Below are 22,910 nucleotides of genomic sequence, written 5' to 3' on the forward strand. Positions count from 1 at the left end.
CTTTATATTAGTCAACATTCTCTTTCACCAGTCCCCTCTTTTCTAGTGTTAAAAAATATACAAGATGTTTCCATTTCCAACATAAAAACAAATTAAAAATGGTCTAAGTTTTTGGAATTGTTACATTCAATGACTTGAATGAATCTCCAGACAATTATGCTGAGTGAAAAAAAGCCAATCCTGAAAAATTATATAGTGTATAAAACTCCTCTCATATAATATTTATGTAATATACATAAATTCATGTAATTCATGATGGAATTATAGAGTTGAGAATAAATTAATGATTTCCACGAATTAGGGGAGGGTGTGTTGGTGTGGCAGTAAATGGCAAGCTGATGGACTCTCATGGTAATGAACCTGATCTGTATCTTGACCACAGTGGAGGACACTCTAACCTACATTCATAATAAACTTACATAGAACTAAACGCACACACCCACACACATACTTTTGAGAAAAGTAAAACTAGGAAAATCTGAGAAATATTGAGAAATTTTATCAATGTCTCTGTGCTGGTTATAATTATTGTACTTTAGTTTTGTAAGATGTCATCCTTGAGGAAAGATGGGTAAAAGTTACTTAGTATCTCTCTGCATTATATCTTACAATAGCATATGACTCTAAGATTATCTCTCAAAAGAAAAGAGTTTAAATTAAACAACAACAACAAATCAAGTATTTATACATACAACAACATGGGTGAATCTCAAAAACATGTAGAATGACAGAATTCTTACTCAAAACTGGATGCCATAGAACTCCACTAGTATAAACGTCCAGAAAACAAACTAATCCAAGGTGGTAAAAAGTCAGAACAATGTTGAAGCTTCTGGGGTTTGGGGCAAGGATTAACGGGAATGGGCGTAGGAGGTAGAAATTTTCTGCAGGATAAATTCAACACACTAAGTGGGTGTATGCATTTGCCAGAATTCATTGAGTGGTACACTTAAATTTGTGTATCTGACTGTATTTAAGTAAAAATATAGCATATGTAGTTTTACATACCAATTTTTTTAATTGAAAATATAGATATGAAATTTAAAAATAAGCAAACAACTCTAGTTAGTTAATATTATATATCTATCCTCAGATGTTCAGGGGCTAAAGTGCACCAGTGTCTGAAATTCACTTTGAAACAAATAAAATAAATAAATAAAATGGACTAAATGGAGAAAGGCATTCATAAATATATAGATATGTGATAAAACAAATAAAAACAGTTAAATGAAGATAGAAATATGAGCATTGACTGTATATAAGTCTTTCAACTTATTCATTTATAAAATAATTTTCATACTCCAATGTTGGGAGAAAAACAAAAATATCAAAGAACATATAAAAACGAAAGATGTAGCAGCGTGGGCGGGTAGGGCGGGCTGCGGAGAGGCGGGCCGGGCGCGGAGCAGGGGAGAGGCCCGCGGTGGCGGCGGAGACTGGCCCTCGCGGCTCGGCCCTCGCATCGGAGCAGGCCTGGTGGCGCTCCCCCGGCCGGCACGCTGGTCAGCGAGGCCCAGGCCGCCCGCGGCGGCGCGGGGAGCGATTGTTACTTTTAGCTGATGGTTGCTTATCGAACAGCCCACATGGAGATGAGCTTCATCGCTGCAGAAAGTGCTGTTGGACAGCGCTGATCTGGACCTCTGTCTTAGCCGTGGTTGTGGATGTCATGTTCTTGAAATCATGAATCCTGTTTATAGCCCTGGTTCTTCTGTGGTTCCCTATGCAAATGCCAAATGAATTGGTTATCCAGCTGGTTTCCCCATGGGCTACGCAGCAGCGGCTCCCACCTACTCCCCCAACATGTACCCTGGAGCGAACCCCACCTTCCAAACAGGTTACACTCCTGGCACACCTTACAAAGTGTCCTGTTCCCCCACCAGTGGGGCAGTGCCACCATACTCCTCCTCCCCCAACCCCTACCAGACCGCCGTGTACCCCGTGCGAAGTGCCTACCCCCAGCAGAGCCCATATGCACAGCAAGGCACATACTGCACACAATCCCTGTACGCAGCACGTCCTCACGTCGTCCACCACACCACGGTGGTGCAACCCAATGGCATGCCGGCGACTGTGTACCCTGCACCTATCCCTCCACCTACAGGCAACGGGGTCACCATGGGCATGGTGGCTGGGACCACTATGGCGATGTCAGCAGGTACCCTGCTGACTGCCAACTCCCCAACTCCTGTCGCCCCTCACTGAGTCAAGGTGCCCTCATATCGGGCCCCCGGAACACCCACCTACATCTACGTGCCCCCTCCGTGGTGATCACCCTGCAAATGTTTGAGGATGGAGCTGTGCGTTCACATAATGGAGGTTCCACAGCTGGTGCTGCAGGCCTGGCGCCTCCAGCCCGGACTTTCTTCCTAATGCTCTGACACTTAGCTAGCACTCCTGCGGCCCACCCAGCAGGTCCCAGCGCCATGATTCTCCAGCTGACTCTGGGTTGTTCTTACAGAAAATCCTGTTTTGTGGGCTGCCTGGCAATTTTTTAGCTAACTATAATGATAAAAAGGGAGTATTAATCTATTCAGAATCATATCTAGTTGAATGCATGTTTAAAAAAACAAACACAAAAACAAAGCTTGCTCAATCTACCTGCAGTGACTGATGCAAACCCATCATATGCAAAATCCAAAGGAATGGAAAGTGTTTTACAGCTTGTATCCCTAATGCACTGTTGTAACGTATGCAAAGTCTTAAAGTTGTAAGTGTTAAAGTGAATTTCTTCATAGAGCAAAAAAAAAAAAAAACAACAACAAAAGATGTAAAGATTTTGAATAACTCAGCTACACAAATACACAATTTATTAAGTGACTATTGATTACAACCCATAAATAAGTTAAAATAGATTAAATATTTATAAGGAAAAAATAAGAAAGAATTATGCATTTAGAAATTGAGAACAAGTCTTCTAAATTGCTATAGGTTTAGGAAGATGTAAAAAGAAATATATCAAGATGTATGAAAAAGAAGGAGATACTTTTCAAACTTGTAGGATATGACTGAAGACATATTGTAGAAGGGACATAAATTGTGGCCTGCATTTAATATTTAGTCACAGAAATACATTTACAGGAATGTTAGGCAATATATCTGGGGAATTAAGAGATATCCGAGAAAAACAAACTAAAAATAAAGTAAAACAAAAGTCTTGTGCCATATAAAAAATGATTAATTTACCATAAAGTAAAATTTAAAACAAACAGTAAACAGGTTCTGGAAGTTAAGGATGAAGATTTTATAAGAAACACAAAGGGAAAAAAAGTATAAGGAAAACTGGATGAAAATGCTAGATACAAAAATTAATTGTTAAAGAATATATAACTAACAAAAGTGCTAATTAACAGAACAGACATAACCAGTTACTGATTATTCTGCTGAATTGTCATATAGTGTAACACTCTCAGACAACATCCAGATAAACAAATTGCTTTAACATAATAAGCATCACCAAAATAAAGTAAATAAGTAAATACACAGGAGGAGATATTTGAAGAAAATAATGAAATTTTTTTCCCATTTGAAGCAAGATTATATTTCCCCCTCAAAATTGATATGCAATGCCAAACATAATATAGTAAAAAAAAATCTACACATGGGCATATTTGTAAAGTTTAAGACCATGAAAGGTAAAGAGAAAATTCTAACCTTTCTCAAAAGAATGCCTTACAAAACAAAATAATTATGGTCTCATCTGACTATTCTGTGGCAACACTGATATATTTTATCCTCAATTTTGCAATAAGGAAACTAAAAGCTTCAGTTATTTTCCCAAAAATACAGCAAATGGGAGAGCCTGTCAATGTTGTCAGAATTTATTCCTAAGTAGTTGGATCCTGAGTTTCCTATACTCATCACCATATACACTTGTGTGTGCTGCTCTATATACATGACTTTCGTTTATCCCTCAACTAGTATCTACCCAGTTGAATGCAAGTACAATATGGCAAGCAACGTCCTCAGCACTTTGGATGCATCAGTGAAGAACAAAGACAAAAATGCTTATGGGTGCATTATATTTTAGGTTGAGTGCATGTGTGTGTGGGAAAGGCAGATACTAAACGTAAACATAATAAATAGGTAAATTCTATTGTATGTTAGAAGATCATCAGTGCTACAGTGAAAGGAAAAGTGGGACAAAAGTGAGGCCAATCAAGAGTGACAGTGGTGATAGTGGGGAGCTCATGCTAAGCCCTACTGAGTAGCTAACTTTGGAGCACAGACTGGAAAGAAATGAGGGAATTCACCCCATAGATTCTTGGAGAAAGAGCAGTCTAGTAAGAGAAACCTCCAAGTGCACCAGCCCTCAGGCATGACTGTGGACAGTGTGTTCTAGAATCACACAGATGCCTGTTTGGTTGGAAGGAAGAGGAGAAGGTGAGAGCAGTGAGAGATGAGGTCAGAGGGTAAGTAGGAACTACACTGGTAGGGTCCTGGAGGCCTGCATGGGGACCATGGCTTTGGCTCCAAGGTTGCTGGGAAGCTGTTGCAGGGCTTTGAGCAGGGGAGTGCCATGATATGACTCTCACATAGGACTCGGGCTACTCTGTTGAGGGTAGGTTGCTGAGGGACATGGACTGAAGAAGGGAGATTAGGCAAACATTTCAGAAATTTGAGTGAAAGTTATGGGCAGCTCAGAGCAGAGTGGTAGCTGTGGAGGTGCTGAGAAGTCACCAGATTCTCGGTGTGTTTGGAGGTAGAACCAACAGAAAACCTGGTGGACGGGACACAGAGCGTGTGCAGTGAGAATCCTCATGGGTGACCTCAAAGCTTTGGGCTTGAGGCGCTGAAAAACGTCACTGCCATTCAAAGTACTGAGGAAGGAGGTGCTGGGGCAGTATGGGATGGGGGATCAGGATACAGGTTTGGACTTATGATGTCGGAGATGTTTAAGAGCCATTCAAAGGGAAAGGTCACCTAGACAGGTAGATGAGTGACTGAATCAGCAAGCAAATATATATGAAATCTTTAGGAACCATCAAAACAAAGGCAAACAACCCACTAGAAAAAAAGTGTGCAAAAGGAATGAACAATAGTGTAACAGAAATTGTGGATGACCAATAAACATATCAAATACCACTGAGTATAATTAATAATTATAGAAATGAAAATGAAAGCATTAGGTAGTATTCCACACTTGCTATTTTTTGTCAAATACTTCATTGAGTGAACAGACCAAGTTTGGACAATGATGTGAAGCACAGTGAACTCGGATGCATTGGGGGTAGAAGTATAAATCTGTGAAAAATAATCAGGAATTACCTGGTAAAGGTTCTACAATCATTTATTTTTGTCTTAAGTGTTCACTGTAAAACAATTTCTACTTTCACAAGGAGACTTGTCCAGATACACTCATTGAACTCTTATTTGTAATTGCAGAAAATTAGAGGAAAAAGACCTGAGTAGATTGTGTTTAAACAACGTAAAACTATACAGAAGTTATTATCCTTTTAAGTGATTTATAAACATCAGCACATCAGCATATCCCAGGACAAAAGGCAAGAAAAGAAAAGACAAAAGAACACTTTCAGTGTGATTCTTTGAATATAAAGCTCAAAAGAGACACACACATATTTGAAGATACAAACACTTATGATAAGGTTATAAAGAAACCAAAGGATTGACTGAAACAAATTTAAAAATGTAGCTCTCTGGGAAATGTAGGAAGAGGCCACCAGGGGTTTGAATGGATTGCTGATGTATATTTCCTATATATGTGATGATCACTGGTTATTACATTTTATTTTAAATGTGCTAATATTAATGAGATTATTCTCTTGTGTGTACAATATATTTTATAATAAGAATTAAAATAATTTTAATTTTAAAAGTTTCAAAAATCAGCACAAAACCACTAAGGAGACTTCACCTTGTGGTTCTACTACACCATATTAATGAGTACACTGTTGTCATCCCACTCTCGATATACTTGCAAATACAGATCTGCTTCTGTTAAGCAAATGATCCACTCACTGCGTTCCAGAAATAACCTAAATATGGCAAGCACTCAATAACATTTGCACTAAAGTAGACCGGAAATCAGCAGTTGATTTGAACATTCACAGCAATGGGAAGTCTAATGGCTAACAAATACGGGAGGAGATGATCACTTCCATACCTAATCCATAGACAGCAATAAAATATTACTTTATTCTCACCAGGATGATGACAAACTTAGCATCATGGTTGTGGGATCCAAAACAAGCAAAAAAATGATGGAGGACATATTACTGTAGATGCGACAAAAAAAGTGCATAAATCTGGACCAACTTGTGGAAGAATCTTAAACAATTTCTGCTCCAGACACACACCAAAGACTAATAGTATGCATATCAAATACATGTGTATTTACATGTTAGGAGAAAAGTTTTCTGTGACAAACTCTAGTTAAATATATCTGCAGATCTGAAACAGGTGAAATGTTGCAGAATGGGTGGATCTGAACTACAGGCTCTGTCACTGGGGCAGAGGGCAGCAACTTCCCAGAGATAAAGATGAACTGGAGCAAGACCTTTTATGTGACATTGGAGGACGTGGTGGGCTTTTGCCTTATTCAAAGGGCTAATACATATTAATCAAACTGATATCTGTGGTTAAGCTTTTAATGGGAAGTTTTGAGGTCAGGAATTTGAGGAGAAAGGCTCAGTATTACTGCAAAGGAAATAAGACAAACTGTCTTCCGGCTGTGGACCTGCTATGTCCACAATATCTGAATGGGGAACAAAACTCAAGTCATGAATCATGGGAACCAGTTTTGAGTTTGAAGCCCAGACGTCTGCTGAGAGGAAGTTATAAGCTGCTAGACAGAAAGGGTAAGCACAGATGGTGTGAGACAGATGGTGTGAGACAGAATATAATGTGTAAATGAGTTTGTCTGTTTATTTGTGTGACACAGAGAGAGAGAGATCCAAATAGTTAAGTCTAATGTTAAAAAAAAATAACCCCAAACTACCATAGAAATAGGAACTTGTTACAGGTGGAATTTATATTGCGGATAAGAAAAGTCTTGCAACATACACATGCACACTTGAAAATTTAATGAAATAGAAGTATAACTTCTATTTTAAAAGAACAGGAAATTTTGAAACAAATCAGGAAGGATGAAAGGAGAAAAGTGAATGCAAAATAAAACCAGAATCTTGGAAACGTAAAATACATGCACTGAAATAAAAAATAAAATAAATGAAATGCATTGTAGAATCAACATAGCCCAATAAAAATTTAGTTTACTAGAAGACAATAATGAGATATCTGCCCAGTATGTGACAAAGAAAAGAAGGTAAGAAATATAAAAAGCTGTTATAATATGGAGAAAATGAAGAGCGCATGGAGGTAAGGGGTAAAAAAAATTAGCTATGAATTTTGCAACCTTTAATAAGATACACAAAGACTAAGCGCCATACAGTATGTTAGAAAATTGTATGACTTTCCAAATCATAATTAATTATCTGAAGTATTAACATCTGTTATATAATGTTATAATAATGATAATTATGTTATTATTATCTTAAACATTTATTGGATCCAAATACTTTCTTTTAAATTAGCACAAGAAAAAATGGGGGTGCAGAGATTGTGGGAGGCCTCAAACATGTTTCAATCCAAACGCTGTCTTTAAGTAGCTGGGAAGGTAGAAGCCTACGTAGAAGATGATGAATATAATCTTGCGCTGGTGCATTATCAGAGCAGTAGGAAGGAGAGACAGCTAACGGCACTTTTCTTATCCTAGAAGTTCTCCAAGATAATAAATAATTTTCCTTCCATGAGTGCTGAAATTGAAGTACTGACTGAAATAAGTCAATTCATCCTATCCTATGATTTTTGTATTTTTTACTGACTTGACTGAATGTTTTACCAAATTGATACCATTTGTTGGATTTTGTTTTTGAATAGTCTAGCCTCCATTCTTGGGCTTTATGAATAAGTGAAATGTGTGTAAACTTTAAACAATCAAATACCTTCTTATGAAGTAAAAGAGTTGAATAATATGTATTTCTACATCCAATAATATACCCAAGTATATTTTTATTTCAGTGATAGTTTTGGCATAAATGCGACATGGTCAAAATATTAAAATAAAGCTGTTATGAATCTGGAGGATGACTTCAAGATACTGAAAGAAGTGGTAATGTTGGAGAAAACAGTGCATCCTTGGAATGATGAAGTTATTCCAACCGCCAATCATCAAGTACGGAAGAGCCTCAAGAAACATGAGCATAGTTGTTAAATGAGCCCACAACTGCCCAGGGAGCTCATTTTGATGTTCTACTACTTTAAATTGAGCACACTGCTGCCCTTCCACTTCCAATATGCTTGTCAACACAGACACACCGAGTTTAATGAGATGCGAAAGGTCCATGCATTGTGTATGAGAATTGCATGAGGCAAACCTAAAACTTGTTCTCAAAGTTTCTTTTTTATCTCACTGTTGCCAAGTTCTCCTTATGTCCATGTGGGACCTCATTACTTTCCAAAATGCCTGGGAAAGCTGAGTTAGAAACCCCAGGGATGTTTTAACAAGCTTTTCTTTTTGGATCCAAACTACAGGTGCAAGTGCTTGTAATTTCTTCTACTTCGTTATAAATTGTTGTTGTTATAGTGTAGACTCTAACAAGTGCCCTGGCCTGTCCAGGAAGGAGTTGAACTGGAAGGGCTCCCAGCTCTCGGAAGTTGGTTAGCAAAGGAAACAAAGCTGCTTTCAAGCCTTTTTTTCATGTTATGTGAGAGACAATGTAAATCTTTACTCAGTCCCTGAGCTTTTAACCTGCCCTGTTTTTAGTAAATAGTCTCTGTGGGAGGCCAGGTGATGTTCAAGTTGGAGAAACCAAACCACGAACTGGAAACTCCCTGTGAACAGTGTCCGTGAGAACAAAGCAATCACACTGTGAATTCCAATTACTGGGTAATCCTGATGCCTTTTCTTTGTTCCCAAATAAAAGTTTTTTGGTTTTATTTTTGTTGTTCCATAAACCCCCTAACTCACCTTTGAAAAGCAGACAGAATACATTATTGAGTCCTCCGTTAACGCACAAGCCTCAGGAGAAATGACACTAACATTTATCAGCCCAATCATCATTGGAAAATCAATTTTGATTTTATAATCTACTTATACCCCACTCCTCTTTCATATTTTCTTCCTGCCAACTCCCTTTAAACAAAGACTGATCACAGCACGCAGAGCAAAATACTTAGATAACTGATTACTGGTCAGACCACACACACAACTGTGGTTTAGCAACCGGCCAACCAGTGCACCTGAGTGATCTATGTTACTTTGTAACATTCACAGAACAGAGGGTTCCTTGTGGATATTGAAAGCCTCGTCTAAGGGTTTCTTAGTTTCCACTCTTTTTGTACAGCCACCACTTTCATTTTGTCCTTACATATTTGTTTTGACAGGCATATATAACAATCCTCCTTTTTCAAGATATATGTAATTGTATACAGATAATATAGATAATATACACATTACATATAAATATATGTAAAATATTTTATCTTATATATAAAATAAATGTATATAGGAAGTGAAACTATTAAATATTTGGATAGCTTTAGTGTATAGTGTTTCAATACTTTAATTACAATTTGATGTCTAATATTTACTCTATCTTCTAGATGCATATCAACAAATGCAGCTTTTATAATGAAAGAAGAGAGTAAGGATGGTCTGTTCTAAACGAAGTTCATTGGGGGAAAGTAGAAGTTCAGGGTGGCAACAACTTCTCGTTGGCTGAGCTGCGGCGTTTCTTATTGGCTGGGCTACTGGAAGGTAGAGAGAGAAATCTCCCTTCAGTAGTGAAATAGTTGTACTTTCTGTCAGACGTTCAAGCTTCTGTGTCTTCTTGTTTGGAGTAATTGATGACATGTGACAAGGTGTGAGAGCTCCCCCTACAGGTCTCCCCAACTCCAGTTAGTGATGATCAACAGGACCCCGTGACCTAGCTGTTTAATCAGACAAGCTGAGTAGACAACTGTCAGAGTCTGCTTTTTTCTCTCTCACTTCTTTGACATTAAGCTCATAGATGACGATCTCTCTTAAGCTCTCTTCCTTGTCAAAGAAAGTCATACGGAAGTCAAATCAACAATGTAGGTTCACTTATTTATAAAGAATAAACGTGAAATAATTGTCAGGGTGTGTCCTTTTTATTGAAGTTAGGTAGCAATAAGCATGATTGAAATAGTGAGACCATCATTTGAAACCTTTAAATTTATTTTCATTCAGATTTTTTATTTTAAGTTGACAATTTTGAAAAGAAACCAATTCTGAATTCCTTCCTCTCAGAACTTGTTCCACCATGGCTTCTACATTTGTCTCGCTCATTGTAGCACTGAACATTGCACTTTGTTATGTACATATATGAATAGTGCATCTTTATATGTGGACTATCTTGCACAATTCTCTACCTAACCCATTACATTGACACATACTCCTCATGCAGCATAGAAGAGACTTAACTCTCTGTATAGCTAGTTGCCTAGGAAATCTAAGAAAAAAATTTAAATGGAGGCTATAAGATTTCTGTTTACATCTGTCTGTGTCTATATATGTATGTTGTAAATATTTTACATATTTTCTACCTCTAGATGGTATTATCAAATTTAAGAGCTCTATTTAATTGCATTGAAGGTGAAGCACTTATAAGAATTGAGCACTTTACTCTTCTCAGAAATATAACAGAAACTAACCCATATGTGTTTTTCAAGTAAATGTGATACAGAATAATTTTTGGTAAATGAAAGTTTATTTACATTCCTTGGTTTGGTTGAGATAGGCATGTCTTCTGAGTTATCAGCATTGGGTATGATACAGACTCCATGTCTATTCTACCTGGGTTTATTGGTGAAATAAGCTCATGTTATCCTTGTTACAAAATTTGCTAGCTATAAAAATCACTTATAATAATAGCGGATTTTGTCTAACGTTTCACAAGTTTTGTAGGCAATCTAAATATAATTATTAGGAACAAGTGAACTAAATAGATATAAGAAATATAAAAAGTTTTTAGGTGAAGTTTTTATGTGTTATGGTAAATGTACTTAAAAATAACTTCAAAATCTCTTGGTAACTTGAAACATTAGAGTTTTTCTAAATTATGTACACCCATGAAAATTTATTGAGTAAGCAGATCATTTCCAAATAAGATAAAATATTAGACATTAATTATTAAACATAGGTTTACCTACTTTTTGCTTCTTATTACAGAAAAACTAAAAGATGTTTTGGTCTATTAATGAACATGTCTTGTGACTCATTAAAAATTTATGCTGTGGGGAGCAAAATGGTGGGGTGAGCTGACCCGGGATTCTCTCCCCTCCAAAATACAACAAAAGATTGGAAGAACTGAATTTCAGAGAATAAACATAATGCCAGCTCGTTAGAGACCTACAATACCAAGAAGGTGGAGATCATAAACCTAGCTTTACCCCTTTGGAGGCGCTGGAACGGTAGGAGAGAACATCGCTCCCTCCCCTAGAGTCTGCGATGCTGCCACGCTGGTCGGGAAGGAGCGGGGGAGGGGCCGCATGACTGGGGGATCATCCAGGACTCCTGCCACTGATTCCGTGGAGACCCGCTGATGGGGGGAAAGCTTCCGTCCGCGGGGACCCTATAAATCAAGGGCCTTGGGAGACCAGAGAACAGAACTGATCTGAACCCAGACCGGCGCGTGTGAGTGACAGCCCCTCCCCCCTAACAAAGCCAGTGGGTGCAGCCATCTTGCCCCAAAGGCGGAGAGCTAACACGCCGCTCTCGACCTCCATCTAGTGGCGACAGGCTGTAACTGCAATTGAATTCTACCACCATGAGAAAAAACCGCTCCTCTACCATCCAGCAATTTATAAAAGCCCCAGACCAGAAGGAAAACAATAAAAACACAGAATTAAGTCCTGAGGACTTGGAATTAAGTAAACTAAGTGATGATGAATTCAGAGCAGCTATAATCAAAAAACTCAATGAGGTAGAGAGAAAGAGAAACAAGCCGAGTTCTGGAGTTACTTCACAAAAGAGATTGAAATCATAAAGAAGAATCAAACAGAATTACTTGAGATGAAAAACACAATGGGCCAGATAAAACAGAATACGGATTCCCTGAATGCCCGTGTAGACAACCTAGAGGAGCAAATCAGCATAATCGAGGACAGACAGAGGAAGAAAGAGAACTAAGAATTAAAAAAAATGAGGAAAATCTCCGAGAGATAATGGATTCAATGAGGAGTAAGAACATAAGGATCATAGGAATTCCTGAGAATATGGAAAAGGAAAATGGAGCAGAAAGTGTGCTTAATGAAATTATTGAAGAGAATTTCCCAAATCTAGGGATCAACGGAGAAATGTGTGTAGAGGAGGGTTTTAGATCTCCTAGATTTGTCAATGTAAAAAGACCCACCGCATGGCACATAATAGTAAAGTTGGCAAATAGGAATGATAAGGAAAGAATACTCAGGGAAGTAAGAAAAAAAAAGAGGATAACCTATAAAGGAGCCCCTATCAGACTGTCAGCGGATTTCTCTACAGAAACCCTACAAGCTAGGAGAGAATGGAGTGATATATTCAAAGCTTTAAAGGATAAAAACCTTCAGCCAAGAATACTCTATCCAGCAAGACTTTCCTTCAGATATGAGGGAGAAATTAAATCTTTTCCAGACAAACAAAAGTTAAGGGAATTTGTAACTAAAAGCACTCCATTGGAAGAAATCCTCAAGAAGGCTCTCATACTTGAAAAAAGAAAAAAAGGAGAAAGGGGACACAAGCCACAGACTAGGGAGACTGATGGATAGAACCAGAACAGGATAGCAAATATTCAACTATAGCATTAGGGTCAAAATAAGGAAACTACCAAAACAAGGACGATCTTAGCACTCTAACTACAAATTAATAAGACGAGTTGGAATAAAAAATGAAAATAATTATTTAGGAGGAGAAGAGCAAAGGGTCTAAATCAGTATTGGTCGGGTAAGTAAGAGACCACCAGAGAATAGACTATATTATACACGAGATTCTAAATACAAACTTCAAGGTAGACACTAAAATAAAGTACAGAACAGAGTCACAAATCATAGATAAGGAAAAATCTAAGAAACCCAGCATAAGAAATTGCAGTATTAAATGAGTATTCTAAAGCACACAGGAAAAGAAACACAGGAAAACAAGATAATGAGCGACAGATTGACAGCATTAAGTCCACATGCATCAATAATCACTCTCAATGTGAACGGATTGAACTCTCCAATAAAAAGACACAGAGTGGCAAAATGGATTAAAGAACAAGATCCAACAATTTGTTGCCTCCAGGAAACACACCTCAGCCCCAAGGACAAACACAGACTCAGGGTGAAGGGGTGGAGGACAATACTTCAAGCAAATAGCAAGGAAAAAAAGGCAGGTGTTGCAATTCTCATATCAGGCCAAGTGGATTTCAAAATAAGACAGGTAAAGAGAGACACAGAGGGACAATATACAATGATCAAAGGGACACTTCATCAAGAAGAAATAACGCTTATAAATATCTATGCACCCAACACAGGAGCACCAAGATTCATAAAGCAACTATTAACAGACCTGAAGGAAGATGTTAAAAACAACACAATAATAGTAGGGGACCTCAACACCCCACTCACATCAACGGACAGATCATCCAGACAGAAAATCAACAAGGAAATAGTGGAGCTGAATGAAAAACTAAAACAATTGGACTTAATAGACATATATAGATCACTCCACCCTGAAGGAGCTGAATACACATTCTTCTCAAGTGCACATGGAACATTCTCTAGGATAGACCATATGTTGGGAAACAAGGCAAGCCTCTACAAATTTAAAAAAATTGAAATAATAACAAGCATCTTCTCAGATCATAGTGCTATAAGGCTAGAAATTAATTACAAGAAAAAAGCTGAGAAAGGCACAAAGATGTGGAGACTAAACAACACACTACTGAACAAGCAATGGATCATTGAAGAAATTAAAGAAGAAATTAAAAAATATCTGGAAACAAATGAAAATGATAGCATGCCATACTATCTATGGCTCATACTGAAATGCTAGAAAAGACTTACATGAAGATGTTCCTTAAAAGCTACAAGGAAGTTGGTTTCACCACAGCATTCTTTCAATGTGTGAATGTTATAGATATTCCATCATGCCCGTAGTGAAATGTTTGATAGGACTTATTTGAAGATTCCCCTAAAGAGCTGCAAGCAAGGTGTTTTCACCACAGTGTTCATTCAGAAAATGAATGTTATACGTATTCTGTCATGCCTCAAGAGAACTATTTGATGTCTTATGTGAGAGTGTTCCTGAACAGCTACAAGCAAGCTTTTTCAACATAGTGTGGTTTCCTTGAATGAATGTTATGGATATCATGTTGCGGCTGTAGAGAAACGTTTGATAAGACATAAATGAAATGCTCATAAAGAGCCACTGGTTTCATCAGAACGTTCTTTCTGGATATGGAAGTGATAGCCATTCTGTAGGCATAATGAAGTGTTTGAAGAGCCTTATACGAAGACATTCCCAAGGCGCCAGAAGTAATCTGGCTTCACCACAGTGTTCTTTCAGTGAACGAGTGTTATAGCTAGTCCGTCATGCCTGTAATGAAATGTTTAATAAGTCTTATATGAAGAGGTTTCAAACAGCCGCCAGCAAGCCGGGTTTAGCACAGTGTCCTTTAACTGTAAGTAAGTGAGAGCCATTCTGTATGGCATATACTTAAATGTTAGAGAGGTCTTATATGAAGATGTTCCTAAATAGAATCCAACAAGATGTGTTCAGGACAGAATAATTTCATCATAAGATAGTGACAGCCGTTTAGTATGGCATATACAGAAATGCTGAAAAGGACTTAAATGAAGATCTTCCTTAACAGTAAAACCAAGCCACTTTCACCATAGTGTTCTTTCATTGAATGGATGTAATAGATATTCTGTCATGCCTGTAGTTAAATGTTCAATAGGTCTTACATAAGAATACTCCTAATAATCTACCTGAAAGCTATTAAACACAACCTTCTTTCCTCGTAAGAAGGGTATGGCCATGCTGTATGCCATATACTGAAATGCTTGAAAAGCTTTATATGAAGATGTTCCTCAACAGTTACAGGAAAACTGCTTTCATCCCTGTGTTCGTTCAATGAGTGAATGTTTAGAGATTCTGTCATTCCTGCAAAGGAATGTTTAATATAAGTCTTACATGAAGATGTTTCTAAACAGCTACAAGGAAATTTTTTTAAATATAGTGTTATTACATTGAATAAACATTAAAGATATCCTGTCATGACTGTAGGCAAATGTCTGATAAGACTTGAGCAAAATATTAATAAACAATTACTTGCAAGCTGGGTTCATCACAGTATTCTTTTCTGGCTATGGAGATGATAGCCATTCTGTATGGCATAAAGTGATATGTTTGAAGAGCCTTTGATTTATATTCTTAAACAGCTAACAAGCAAGATGGTTTCTTCACAGTGTTCTTTCAGTGAATGAATGTTCTAGATATTGTCACATCTGTGGTGAAATATTTGATATATGATGTTCCTAAACAGCTACCTATAAACTGGATTCAGCATGTGTTCTTTCATTTTGTGAAAATGATAGTCGCTCTGTGTGGAATATACTTAAGTATTTGAAGTGTATTATGTGCAGATGTTCCTAAACAGTGAAAAGAAGACGGTTTTTGCATAATTTTCTTTCAGATAACAAATGTTATAGACATTGTCACATCTGTAGTCAAATGTTTGATATGATTTATGTGAAAATATCCCTAAACAGCTACCTGTTGGCTTGATTAAGCACAATGCTCTTTCATTGTAAGAAAGTGATAGCTGTTCCATGTGGCATATACTGAAATGTTTGAAATGTCATATGTGAAGATGTTCCTTAAGAGCTACTTGCTGGGTGTTTTCAAGACAATGTTCTTTCAGGGAATGGATGTTATAGATAGTCTATCACACCCGTAGTGAATTGCTGGATAAGTTTTATGAAGATGTCCCTAAGTAGCTACAAGCAAAATGGTTTCACAACAGTGTTCTTACAGACATTGAAGGTTATAGATATTCTGTCATGCCTGTAGTGAAATGTTTGATAAGACTTGCATGAACACTTACATGAAGATGTTTCTAAACAGCCACAAGCAAGCTTTTTCAACACAGTATTTCATTGAATGAATGTAATAATTATCACATTGTGGCTGCAGAGAAACGTTTGATAAGACACACACAAAATGTTCATAAATAGCATGTGCCAGCTGGTTGCATCACAATGTTGTTTAATTTAATGGAAGTGATCATCATTCTGTATAGCATATGATGTGTTTGAATAGCCTTATATAAAGATATTCCTAAAAACTTATGAGCAATCTGGTTTGACCAGAGTGTGTTCCTCAGTGAATGAATCTTACAGAGATTCTGTCAGAGCAGTAGTGACATGTTTGGTGTTTTGTAATGAAGAAACCCTAAATGGCTTCCTGCAAGATGAGTTCAACACAGTGTTATTTCATTTTAAGAAAATGATAGTCATTCTGTTTGGCATAAACTGAAATATTAGAAAAGCCTTATATCAAGAGGTTCCTAATTAGCTACCAGCAATCTGGCTTCACAATAGTGTTCTTTCATTGAATGGATGTAATAGATACTTTGTAGTGAAATGTATGATAAGTCTCTTATGAAAAGGTTCCTAAACAGCTGCCTGCAATCTGGCTTCAGCACATTATATCATTGTCTCAAAGTGATATTCATTCAGTATGTCTTATATGGAAACGCTTGAAATGGTGAACATGAAGAAGTTTCTAAATATATACAAGCAAGATTGTTTCTCCACAGTTTTCTTTCAGTGACTGAATGTTATGTATAGTCTGTCACGACTATTGTAAAATGTTTGATGAGTCTTATGTAAAAACGTTCCTAGATAGCTATCTGTGAGCTCTATTTAGCACAGTGTTCTTTCATTGTAGGAAAATGATACCCATTCATTATGGCATATACTGAAATGTGAGAAATGTCTCAAATACAAATGTTCCTAATAATAGCTTCAAGATGCTTTCACCACAGAGTTCTTTCAGTGAAACAATATTGCAGATATTCTGTGACACTTGTAGTGAAGTGTTAGTTAAAACTTACTTGCAAGCTGGATTCAGCACAGTGTTTCTTTCATTGTTTGAAACTCATATTCAATCAGAACAGCAAATATTGAAATGGTTATAATGACTAATATGAAGATGATCCTTAATGGCTGCAAGTAAGATGGTTTCACCACAGTTTTCTCTCAGTGAACAAATGCTATATATATTCTGTCCCGCATGCAATGAAATGTTTGTTAAGTCTTATATGAACATGTTCCTAAACAGCTACCCGCAAACTGGGCTTAGAACAGTGTTCTCACATGGTTAGTAATTGATAGGTCATCTGTAGGGCATATGCTGAAATGTTTGAAATGTCTTATGTGAATATGCCCCTAAACAGCTGTAAGCACATTTGTTTCACCAGAGTTCCTTTAGTGTCTGAATCTTATGGATATTTTTCAAGTCTGTAGTGTAATTTTTTAAGTATTTTATGAAGTTCTTCCTAAACAGATACTAGGAAACAAGGGTTCAGCTCATCCTTCTTTCCTTGAGTGAATATTAAAATCATTCTGTCATGACCATAGCGCAATATTTGCTAAGACTTATAAAAAGATATTTCTAAAAAAACAACTTTCCAGCTGGGTTCTTAACATTGTTCTTTCATTTTATGGAAGTGATAACCATTCTGGATATAATACACTGAAATGTTTGAAAAGACTTGTATGAAGGTACTCCTAAATAGCTACAAGCAATCTGGTTACACCACAGTGTTCTTTCATTTAATAAACTTTATATATAGTCTCCTATAGCTGTAGTGAAATGTTTCATATCATATATGAAAATGTTCCTACAGCTACCTGCAAGCTGGGATCAGCACACTGACTTTTCATTGTAATAAAGTGATAGTTACTTTGTATGGCATACACTGAAATGTCAGAAAAGACTTATATGAGTGTATTTCTAAAGAGATACAAGCAAGCTGGTTTCACAATAGTGATCTTTCATTGAATTAATGTAATAGATATTCTGTCGCACATGTTGTGAAATTTTCAATAAATCTTACATGAAAATGTTACTATAAGTCTACCTGAAAGCTGAGTTAAGTACAATGTTTTTTCATTTTCAGAAAGTATAGCTGTTCTCTATGGCTCATACTGAAATGCTAGAAAAGACTTACATGAAGATGTTCCTTAAAAGCTACAAGGAAGTTGGTTTCACCACAGCATTCTTTCAATGTGTGAATGTTATAGATATTCCATCATGCCCGTAGTGAAATGTTTGATAGGACTTATTTGAAGATTCCCCTAAAGAGCTGCAAGCAAGGTGTTTTCACCACAGTGTTCATTCAGAAAATGAATGTTATACGTATTCTGTCATGCCTCAAGAGAACTATTTGATGTCTTATGTGAGAGTGTTCCTGAACAGCTACAAGCAAGCTTTTTCAACATAGTGTGGTTTCCTTGAATGAATGTTATGGATATCATGTTGCGGCTGTAGAGAAACGTTTGATAAGACATAAGTGAAATGCTCATAAAGAGCCACTGGTTTCATCAGAACGTTCTTTCTGGATATGGAAGTGATAGCCATTCTGTAGGCATAATGAAGTGTTTGAAGAGCCTTATACGAAGACATTCCCAAGGCGCCAGAAGTAATCTGGCTTCACCACAGTGTTCTTTCAGTGAACGAGTGTTATAGCTAGTCTGTCATGCCTGTAGTGAAATGTTTAATAAGTCTTATATGAAGAGGTTTCAAACAGCCGCCAGCAAGCCGGGTTTAGCACAGTGTCCTTTAACTGTAAGTAAGTGAGAGCCATTCTGTATGGCATATACTTAAATGTTAGAGAGGTCTTATATGAAGATGTTCCTAAATAGAATCCAACAAGATGTGTTCAGGACAGAATAATTTCATCATAAGATAGTGACAGCCGTTTAGTATGGCATATACTGAAATGCTGAAAAGGACTTAAATGAAGATCTTCCTTAACAGTAAAACCAAGCCACTTTCACCATAGTGTTCTTTCATTGAATGGATGTAATAGATATTCTGTCATGCCTGTAGTTAAATGTTCAATAGGTCTTACATAAGAATACTCCTAATAATCTACCTGAAAGCTATTAAACACAACCTTCTTTCCTTGTAAGAAGGGTATGGCCATGCTGTATGCCATATACTGAAATGCTTGAAAAGCTTTATACGAAGATGTTCCTCAACAGTTACAAGAAAACTGCTTTCATCCCTGTGTTCGTTCAATGAGTGAATGTTTAGAGATTCTGTCATTCCTGCAAAGGAATGTTTAATAAGTCTTACATGAAGATGTTTCTAAACAGCTACAAGGAAATTTTTTTAAATATAGTGTTATTACATTGAATAAACATTAAAGATATCCTGTCATGACTGTAGGCAAATGTCTGATAAGACTTGAGCAAAATATTAATAAACAATTACTTGCAAGCTGGGTTCATCACAGTATTCTTTCCTGGCTATGGAGATGATAGCCATTCTGTATGGCATAAAGTGATATGTTTGAAGAGCCTTCGATTTATATTCTTAAACAGCTAACAAGCAAGATGGTTTCTTCACAGTGTTCTTTCAGTGAATGAATGTTCTAGATATTGTCACATCTGTGGTGAAATATTTGATATATGATGTTCCTAAACAGCTACCTATAAACTGGATTCAGCATGTGTTCTTTCATTTTGTGAAAATGATAGTCGCTCTGTGTGGAATATACTTAAGTATTTGAAGTGTATTATGTGCAGATGTTCCTAAACAGTGAAAAGAAGATGGCTTTTGCATAATTTTCTTTCAGATAACAAATGTTATAGACATTGTCACATCTGTAGTCAAATGTTTGATATGATTTATGTGAAAATATCCCTAAACAGCTACCTGTTGGCTTGATTAAGCACAATGCTCTTTCATTGTAAGAAAGTGATAGCTGTTCCATGTGGCATATACTGAAATGTTTGAAATGTCATATGTGAAGATGTTCCTTAAGAGCTACTTGCTAGGTGTCTTCAAGACAATGTTCTTTCAGTGAATGAATGTTGTAGATAGTCTATCACACCCGTAGCGAAATGCTGGATAAGTTTTATGAAGATGTCCCTAAGTAGCTACAAGCAAAATGGTTTCACAACAGTGTTCTTACAGACATTGAAGGTTATAGATATTCTGTCATGCCTGTAGTGAAATGTTTGATAAGACTTGCATGAACACTTACATGAAGATGTTTCTAAACAGCCACAAGCAAGCTTTTTCAACACAGTATTTCATTGAATGGATGTAATAATTATCACATTGTGGCTGCAGAGAAACGTTTGATAAGACACACACAAAATGTTCATAAATAGCATGTGCCAGCTGGTTGCATCACAATGTTGTTTAATTTAATGGAAGTGATCATCATTCTGTATAGCATATGATGTGTTTGAATAGCCTTATATAAAGATATTCCTAAAAACTTATGAGCAATCTGGTTTGACCAGAGTGTGTTCCTCAGTGAATGAATCTTACAGAGATTCTGTCAGAGCAGTAGTGACATGTTTGGTGTTTTGTAATGAAGAAACCCTAAATGGCTTCCTGCAAGATGAGTTCAACACAGTGTTATTTCATTTTAAGAAAATGATAGTCATTCTGTTTGGCATAAACTGAAATATTAGAAAAGCCTTATATCAAGAGGTTCCTAATTAGCTACCAGCAATCTGGCTTCACAATAGTGTTCTTTCATTGAATGGATGTAATAGATACTTTGTAGTGAAATGTATGATAAGTCTCTTATGAAAAGGTTCCTAAACAGCTGCCTGCAATCTGGCTTCAGCACATTATATCATTGTCTCAAAGTGATATTCATTCAGTATGTCTTATATGGAAACGCTTGAAATGGTGAACATGAAGAAGTTTCTAAATATATACAAGCAAGATTGTTTCTCCACAGTTTTCTTTCAGTGACTGAATGTTATGTATAGTCTGTCACGACTATTGTAAAATGTTTGATGAGTCTTATGTAAAAACGTTCCTAGATAGCTATCTGTGAGCTCTATTTAGCACAGTGTTCTTTCATTGTAGGAAAATGATACCCATTCATTATGGCATATACTGAAATGTGAGAAATGTCTCAAATACAAATGTTCCTAATAATAGCTTCAAGATGCTTTCACCACAGAGTTCTTTCAGTGAAACAATATTGCAGATATTCTGTGACACTTGTAGTGAAGTGTTAGTTAAAACTTACTTGCAAGCTGGATTCAGCACAGTGTTTCTTTCATTGTTTGAAACTCATATTCAATCAGAACAGCAAATATTGAAATGGTTATAATGACTAATATGAAGATGATCCTTAATGGCTGCAAGTAAGATGGTTTCACCACAGTTTTCTCTCAGTGAACAAATGCTATATATATTCTGTCCCGCATGCAATGAAATGTTTGTTAAGTCTTATATGAACATGTTCCTAAACAGCTACCCGCAAACTGGGCTTAGAACAGTGTTCTCACATGGTTAGTAATTGATAGGTCATCTGTAGGGCATATGCTGAAATGTTTGAAATGTCTTATGTGAATATGCCCCTAAACAGCTGTAAGCACATTTGTTTCACCAGAGTTCCTTTAGTGTCTGAATCTTATGGATATTTTTCAAGTCTGTAGTGTAATTTTTTAAGTATTTTATGAAGTTCTTCCTAAACAGATACTAGGAAACAAGGGTTCAGCTCATCCTTCTTTCCTTGAGTGAATATTAAAATCATTCTGTCATGACCATAGCGCAATATTTGCTAAGACTTATAAAAAGATATTTCTAAAAAAACAACTTTCCAGCTGGGTTCTTAACATTGTTCTTTCATTTTATGGAAGTGATAACCATTCTGGATATAATACACTGAAATGTTTGAAAAGACTTGTATGAAGGTACTCCTAAATAGCTACAAGCAATCTGGTTACACCACAGTGTTCTTTCATTTAATAAACTTTATATATAGTCTCCTATAGCTGTAGTGAAATGTTTCATATCATATATGAAAATGTTCCTACAGCTACCTGCAAGCTGGGATCAGCACACTGACTTTTCATTGTAATAAAGTGATAGTTACTTTGTATGGCATACACTGAAATGTCAGAAAAGACTTATATGAGTGTATTTCTAAAGAGATACAAGCAAGCTGGTTTCACAATAGTGATCTTTCATTGAATTAATGTAATAGATATTCTGTCGCACATGTTGTGAAATTTTCAATAAATCTTACATGAAAATGTTACTATAAGTCTACCTGAAAGCTGAGTTAAGTACAATGTTTTTTCATTTTCAGAAAGTATAGCTGTTCTCTATGGCTCATACTGAAATGCTAGAAAAGACTTACATGAAGATGTTCCTTAAAAGCTACAAGGAAGTTGGTTTCACCACAGCATTCTTTCAATGTGTGAATGTTATAGATATTCCATCATGCCCGTAGTGAAATGTTTGATAGGACTTATTTGAAGATTCCCCTAAAGAGCTGCAAGCAAGGTGTTTTCACCACAGTGTTCATTCAGAAAATGAATGTTATACGTATTCTGTCATGCCTCAAGAGAACTATTTGATGTCTTATGTGAGAGTGTTCCTGAACAGCTACAAGCAAGCTTTTTCAACATAGTGTGGTTTCCTTGAATGAATGTTATGGATATCATGTTGCGGCTGTAGAGAAACGTTTGATAAGACATAAATGAAATGCTCATAAAGAGCCACTGGTTTCATCAGAACGTTCTTTCTGGATATGGAAGTGATAGCCATTCTGTAGGCATAATGAAGTGTTTGAAGAGCCTTATACGAAGACATTCCCAAGGCGCCAGAAGTAATCTGGCTTCACCACAGTGTTCTTTCA

The 22,910-nt window shown here is 36.6% G+C and overlaps 1 protein-coding gene across 1 annotated transcript; it reads left to right on the plus strand.

Annotated features, from left to right (window-relative positions):
- The first annotated feature begins 1,761 nt into the window (after nt 1-1,761).
- Nucleotides 1,762-2,202, plus strand: LOC139042476 (myelin-associated neurite-outgrowth inhibitor-like). The gene has a single exon (XM_070500821.1). It carries the CDS (start codon nt 1,762-1,764, stop codon nt 2,200-2,202), a length of 441 nt encoding a protein of 146 aa, XP_070356922.1.
- Nucleotides 2,203-22,910: the final 20,708 nt, after the last annotated feature.

The sequence above is a fragment of the Equus asinus genome, chromosome 29, assembly GCF_041296235.1.
Source record: "Equus asinus isolate D_3611 breed Donkey chromosome 29, EquAss-T2T_v2, whole genome shotgun sequence".
Classification (NCBI taxonomy): domain Eukaryota; kingdom Metazoa; phylum Chordata; class Mammalia; order Perissodactyla; family Equidae; genus Equus; species Equus asinus.

Excerpts from the sequence above, each read along its gene's own strand:
- LOC139042476 (XM_070500821.1), top strand. The coding sequence starts at position 1,762 with ATGGGCTACGCAGCAGCGGCTCCCACCTACTCCCCCAACATGTACCCT.